General features: G+C 39.3%; 1 protein-coding gene across 1 annotated transcript; it reads right to left on the bottom strand.

The window, feature by feature from the left end:
* Nucleotides 1-5035: 5035 nt before the first annotated feature.
* LOC116763691 (lymphocyte antigen 6E-like) lies at nucleotides 5036-5584 on the bottom strand. The gene has a single exon (XM_032651756.1). The coding sequence runs from the start codon at nucleotides 5526-5528 to the stop codon at nucleotides 5136-5138; it is 393 nt and encodes a 130-aa protein (XP_032507647.1). The 5' UTR covers nucleotides 5529-5584; the 3' UTR covers nucleotides 5036-5135.
* Nucleotides 5585-7491: the final 1907 nt, after the last annotated feature.

Here is a 7491-nt window from a genome sequence, read left to right as displayed (position 1 = left end):
TTTTCTCACACCATATACAAAAATAAATTCAAAATTAATTAAAGACCTAAATTTAAGACCTGAAACCATAAAACTGCTAGAAGAGAACATAGGCAGAATACTCTTTGACATAAATTGTAACATTATTTTTTTGGATCTGTCTCATAGGGCAAAAGAAACAAAAGCAAAAATAAACAGATGGGAACTAATTAAACTTAAATGTTTTTGCACAGCAAAGAAAACCATTGACAAAACAGAAAGACAACCTACTGATAGAAAATATTTGCAAATGATATGACTAATAAGGAGTTAATATCCAAAATATATAAACAGCTCATACAACTCAATATCAAAAAAAAAATCAAAGAACTCCATTAAAATATGGGAAGAAGACCCGAATAGACATTTTTTCAAGAAGATATACAGATGGCCAACAAGCACATGAAAAGAAGCTCAACACTGCTAATCATCAGAGAAATGCAAATCAAAACCACAGTGAGATATCAGCTCACACCTGTCAGAATGGCTATCATCAAAAAAGTCTAGAAATGACAAACATTAGAGATAATGTGGAGAAAAGGGAACCCTTTACACTGTTGGTGGGAGTGTAAATTGGTGCAACCACTCTGGAAAACGATATGGAGGTTTCTCAAAAAACTAAAAATAGGGCTACCAGATGACCCAGCAATTCCACTCCTGGGTATATATCCAAACAAAACAAAAACACTAATTAGAAAAGATACATGCACACCAATGTTCATAGCAGTATTATTTACAATAGCCAAGATATGGAAGCAACCTAAGTGTTCATCAATTGATGAATGGCTAAAGAAGATGTGGTATATATGTACAATGGAATATTACTCATAAAAAAAGAATGAAATTCTGCCATTTGCAACAACATGGGTGGACCTAAAGGGTATTATGCTTAGTGAAATAAGTTAGACAAAGAAAGACAAATACTATATGTTATCACTTATTTATGTGGAATCTAAAAAATAAAACAAATGAATGACTATAACAAAACAGAAATAGACTCAGATATAGAGAACAAACTAGTGGTTACCAGTGGGGAGAGGGAAGTGGGGGAGGGGTCAAGACAGCAGTAAGATACTGAGACACAAACTACTATGTATAAAATAAGTAACAAGGATATATTGTACAGCACAGGGAATATAGCTATTATTTTATAATAACATTTAATGGAATATAATATATAAAAATATTGAATGACTATATTGTATACCTGAAACTAATATAATATTGTAAATCAACTATACTTCAATTAAAAAAAAAGTGTTCTATGATACACCTCACATAAAATAGCTAAGAGTAGTGCTTGATCCGAAACACCAAACTTAAGTAAAGCATGCAGAAAAAATTTTAAGAAAAGTTTGGTTTTCCCCTCATATTCAGCAGTCTCAGAGTTGAGAAAAACAGGGAACTGACTCTATAGCCTTATAGCATGATTTCATTTTCCAAAAAATAAATATGATCACTGTCCCAATACAATTAATGGCAAGCGTGTCTAAGTTTTACATATTAAAAATTTTACTCTTTATTGTTATATCAGATTTTACAAATCATATCTCTCAAACAATGTCAGCCTTCACTAAAATCTCTTTCACAAAGTGAGAAAAAGACTTTCATTAACCATAACAGTTGTTCAGAGTTTGATATGGTCTATCTGAGGACAATGCAGGAATTATCTGAAGTCATCATAGTCATGAGCAATTGTGAGTGAAGACTATTATGATTGCACTGACAAGACAAGGAGAAGCAGGTTAAGAGAGCAGCAGATGAAATTCCGATTAAAAAATTAGAATGACATTTCAACTCTAACTGAAATATGCTTTTTTGGCAAGAAGAGAGAATCCCTTTTCCCAGAAATTTCTGAGGACAATGCAGACTACAGTACAGTGCTTCCCCAAAGCAGAAAGAGGAATTCAGTTTTTCCATTTGAATTAAGTTCTGATTCTGATTCTAAATGTGTATTTTTTAATAACAGTAATTCATAAGCTTGAACAAATAGTACCATACTTTACAGGAAGAACTTAACTGTATGTGCATAGACATCTATAGATATCCATCCATAACTACCTATCAAGCTTTTCAAAGCATCATTACAGTTATTTCTTGGAAATAACAGAATTTGCTTTACATGTTTACTAATGCATTCATAAAATATTCATTGAATGTGAGTTTTATGCTATACATTGAGATGGTTGCTGGAGGTACAAAGGTAATCTACACTATATTTTAGGAAAAGATTATCAACCAAACTTACTGCCCTGAGATACTCTTTATGTATCACCTCTGGCGGTGACCGAGAGATCAAGTTTATTAAAGTAGCTTGTCTTTTTTCCTTGTTATTGTTTTTTAAATTATGGCATTCGAACAAACGGTCCTAAATATGGAAATAAGAGAGAAAAAAAACCCATATACCCTTTATTGTACAAAATCTCAGGATGTTTCACAATGAGTACCCCCTACAAGCAAAACAAATGGACTCAAGCTAAGTTATAATATCGATTATACTCCTTTATTTTTATACAATCAACACTTCTTTAACTCTAGAGTCAAGCTGTTGAAAAGGCTAATTAAAATATTATTAAATTGGGTCAGTAATGGAATGGTATATAGATCTAAATTGACTTTTAATAACCTTGGATTTTTTGTTTATTTTCTTGAGCAATAAAAAGTGAAATATGTGAATTAAATTAAGTGTACTCACACACTGTACAGTGCAGAGAGCTGGGATTAGATAGTTTATGAAAGCAATCTAACTTTATATAAATAAACACAATAGCGATGATGAGTTCTTTAAATAGAATGAATCAGACAAATAATCACAATTTAGTATTTAGAAATGTAAGCCATAAAAAGACCCAAATGGATAAAATAGCCTCCCCACTGAGCATAATATTTTGTATTATCTTGTACAGGAGATGAAATTTTCAGAAGAAACATTTTACCTTTAATGAACTCTAATTTTGATAATCGAGTTGCCAATTAACAGAGTAATTGCAAGGGTAGATTAATGTCACAATTCTCATTCAGTTATCTCACAGCCACTCTCTATGTATGTGGTAAATATTCAGAGCACATTTTTTTTCTTTAGCATTTCCTCAACCCAGATTTTACCTTAACATAATTGACAAATTTGGAGGGCACATTTTACTACAAGAGCCTAAGGACCTGATCCTATCATTAAAAGCACCCCAGGAAGAAAAATTCAAATGCAAATTTCAACTGACCTTTGTGGAAACAACTCATATTATTTTGCATCAGTAGCCACTAGAGATTTGTCTGGCTATATATGGATTTCCACATCTGTCAGCTATAAGTGCACTTCATCTGTCTGCTAAATCAGAGAGCCAGAAATAGATGACAGTGATCAAGGCTTTGAGCTTCTCTTAAATTAGTCACATCATGAGGTAAAGTTAGTTTGTCCATTGGGCTTTCATTCTAAAGGTTTACTGCTAAGAAACTTAGAGAAAATAATACATCAGGAAAGCAAATGGCGTCTTACCTATTCCTTTCTGTGTTTTTTCTTTTTTCTTCTTGGAATGGAGTGCTGACCAGACAGTCTGTCTCGGGGTAGGTCCTGCTGGGAGAACTGAACATAAATTACTCTCGTTTGCAGCTACCTAAGCTCTGCTACCAAAACACAACAGCAGCAAGAGATCTATAATGAACTTCACCTGTGCCCAGGTTCCCTCCATAGATCCCTGTTTCTAATTCCCTACTGTTTCCTTCCTTTGTGAACTGATTTAAAAAAAATAAAACCTTACTCATCCTTGGACATGAGTCCAGGTAATATGCACACCAGCTGCTAGTGTGGAAAATGCATTGATTTCTTTCCTTTCTTCCTTTCCGTCTCCACTCCTCATTAAATCCAGGGTCAATGTGATGAGATAGGGAAGTACAACCACCTGTGTAAGAGAGCACAGTTTTGCCTAATATTTGGCTTCCCAGTTTGACCATTAGACTTCAGAACATATTTTCTAAACTAAGGTTAAGGAAAAGCAAGGCATCTCTGAATCATTCTTTGTATTATCTGTGTATTATTTTCCAGGGTGTTCACATGGAAAGAGGTGATAGGAAGAAAAGTGTGTAGAGAAATATCTTTCTGTAGAAATTTCAAGAAAAAATGTTTTGCCCTTAGCCTGATAACTAGATCTCCCTTCCCGCTTAAGACTATTAGGAAGGTAGAGCCTCTATATCAAACACAGAAGAAAGCAAAACAAATTTAAAATCTGCATCCCTGATTCAAAGCTCCATCCCTACCAATGGATTCACTGCTGCTCAGGTATAGGAACCTTACCCCAATGGTAAGACCGCGTCCCTTATGTCATCTGACACCTAGAGGTGCTCAGTGTTGAATAATACTTGGCCAGTTACGGACAGGGCACATTTGCTAGAAGTCCCACATTTTTGGGGGGGGGGGGGTGGGGTGGGAACATCTGTGTTTATTTGAGGCAGCAAAGCAGCAGGAGGGCTCCAGTGTGGCGGTGGAGGGAGGGGGCCCGAGAGCAGCTGGATTTTGGGCTGGGAGCAGATTCCTCGGTCAGCAGCCTAGACCTGGGGACAGTGGAAGGCATGTCTTCCTAAAGGCTGCCCTTGAAGTGAGCGAAATGAGGTGTGCAGAGATGCCAGGGGAAAGGGGTTCTGTGCTGGCGCTTGGGGCTCTAGGGGCTGCGGATGCCGGGATCCTGACGCTTACTCCCATCCCCGCCCCCCGACACAGGCCGAGACCTGGCCACACACTCACCCGTGCCTAGCAGGACACACGGACCAGCGCCTCTCCACACAGCACATCTTCCGCACCTGCGGGCGGACAGGGCCTGGACAGGGGCAGGCCTGGGATCAGGTGCCCCTCCCAGCATGTCCCTGGGACGTGGTTCTGACTCTGGGGCCCTCAGGCTCCGTTCCCAGGTTCCCCCTGGAAGGCTGACCGGGAAGTAAGGGTAGCCGGCAGGTGTGTGGGTGCAGAGGGCAGGCCTGCCTGTGAGGACCCAGGGCCTAGACAGTGGGCTCTGCAGGGGGAGGAGTCTAGGGGAGGAGGCTTCGAGATCCTCCTGGGTCTGGGAGGAGCTGGGCTTTCCTTCTTTCCTGAGCTTTGGGAGTCTGGGCCGGGCACAGGGTCCCGGGGGTCAGGGGCCAAATCGTAGCAGAGCCGACAGCAGGCTGAGCAGGAGCCCGAGGCCCAGTACAGCGGCGCTGGCCCGCAGCCCGTGGTCGGCCGCACTGATGTTGCACAGGAAGCTCTGGCAGCAGCAGGTGTCCACGGACGCCACACGGAGATTGACGCTCGGGATGGGGCAGAATGGGGAGTAGCCCTTGTTCAGGGTGTAGCCAAAGTCCACCACGTTCCCGATAACAGCGGATGCAGAGATGCTCACCCAGTAGTTGTCTGTATCGTAGCAGACAGTGGGCTTCAGGCAGTACCAGTTGCTGTTCTTATTCACGCAAGAGAAGCACACCAGGGAGTGGGCTCGCTCCACACCCAGGAGGGCAGCCAGCAGCACCGGCAGGAAGACCTTCATTCTGGAGGGGACTGGCGTCCCGGCTGGGGTCTCACGAAGCCAAAGAAGTCAGCCCGCCGGCGGACGCAGGTCCCCGGCCGTGCAGTCAAGCCTGCCCCTGAGCCCGAGCCCGCGGCAGCCCGCTCCAGAAGTCCCACCTTGTATTCCATATGTATGGAAGTGGAAATTACACTACATAAAGAGTTTGATTTTCACTCTCCCAAAGATGTTCAATGTATTCCTAATGGCCTTGATTTTATGTTTGGTTTAGAGAGTTTCAAGGACAAATATGGGCATGTTGCACATAACCAGCTTATTATAATTCATTATATGGGTGTTAACATTGCACTTCTTGGCAGGCCAAGGAGTTCTTGATGCATGCCAAGGGTCATTTTCCAGCCAAAACTCTTAAGGTAGTATCATCAACTCCTCCACATTAAGGTTAATAATTAAGTAGAGCTGCCAAACTCATGTTAAACTATTTAATATGAGTAATCAGAGCAATTGACAACTACAATTGTAGCAATTGAACTACAACTTAGTACCTACTGCCCTTACAAAGTTAATATCCACCTTAATAATATTTCTACCCTTCCTCTAGCTGTGAAATAATCTAGTGTTAGTCTAGTTTCTAAGAAACCTAGTCTAGTTTCTAAGAAAGCCCAAGAGATATTCTTCAGTTTCTCAGGCAAGTATATCTTCACCTAGGAGGGCTGGCAACAGGTGATTATTTGTTCTAGAATAATCAGGAAGGACCTGACAATTATATTTACTTTGGTTGCATGAGTGAGAAGAGTGTAAATATACAACATAATCCTGTCAAACACACATTTTACATTTACACTTAAATAAAATATATGCTTTATAACTTCATTTTATATTTAATAAACAATATTTTCAAAATTAACTTTACCAGGTAGAAAGAGTCAGTCTGACTATGGAAGAGGACACAGTCTGTTGCTCCAGATCATAGGCAGGAAATGAAGGCAGCTCTGTGACCTTAAGCAAATTATTTTAACTGTATGTTCCTCACCTATAGAACAGAGAAGTTACAGCCATTTCATAATATTATTGTGGAAATGAAATATTGCTTATAAGTACTTAGCATATTGTAGTCAATTAATATGAGCAAGTATGTAAAAAACAGAGGCAAAAGCCTATGAATAATTATTTTCCAGTTCATTAATTACCTCTCATTTCTCTTTTTAGTAATTATTTACTTTATTTTTCCTATCTAAAGATTTTTTCAGGTACAATCTTGAAATATGGCCCTGTAATTTCCAGTGTGTGTTGCTGTTATTGTCACAAGCATTATCTACTTTCTGCTAAATGCCAAAAAGCAGCTGCAACATTCCTTCCCCCACATTGACATTTCTCCCCCACCCGCTCTCTCTCTTTGGATTCTTGTGATCTGATACATCTATTTTTCTAAGATTAAATATGAATTTCCTTTTAAAGTAGACTTGTATTCTTATATTTAAATAGTATCTTTATAGGAGGGTACAACACAACATCTCCTAATTTTCCATGAAAAAAAAAAAAAAACCCAAAACAAAAAACCCCTGAGAACTCAGAAAGAAAGCTAAAATCCATACCTTTTATACTACGTTAACATTTATGTTCTGAAGAGATGGATGAAAAATCTAATGCCAGAATCTGGAGCAAGTGTAGAACTTTATCTAAACCCACCTTTATTCATCATCTCAGAGTCTCTGGAATTATGAGGCAGCCAAGGGTTAGATGGAAGGAATACTGACTGGGAGTCCCACACCATGTCCTCTGAGGATGCACCTCATGGAGACAAACAGTAAAGGAAGCAGAGCAGGCTTATAGTAGGATGGAGCTGCCTTGAATGCAGTGCACTCTGGGAGTAGACCAAGAGCTGTGCACATCACACTCTATTCCAGCTCTTAATCCAAAAATATTTTATAACCACCCAAGTCAACAAACCAGACAAATATACATTGTATACCATACCTGATTC

The sequence above is a fragment of the Phocoena sinus genome, chromosome 12 (genome assembly GCF_008692025.1).
Source record: "Phocoena sinus isolate mPhoSin1 chromosome 12, mPhoSin1.pri, whole genome shotgun sequence".
NCBI lineage: Eukaryota > Metazoa > Chordata > Mammalia > Artiodactyla > Phocoenidae > Phocoena > Phocoena sinus.
Note: the sequence above shows the minus strand (reverse complement) of the source record. Positions and strands in the feature narration are given on the sequence as shown.

Coding starts and splice junctions, on each gene's coding strand:
- LOC116763691 (XM_032651756.1), bottom strand. CDS start 5,528: ATGAAGGTCTTCCTGCCGGTGCTGCTGGCTGCCCTCCTGGGTGTGGAG.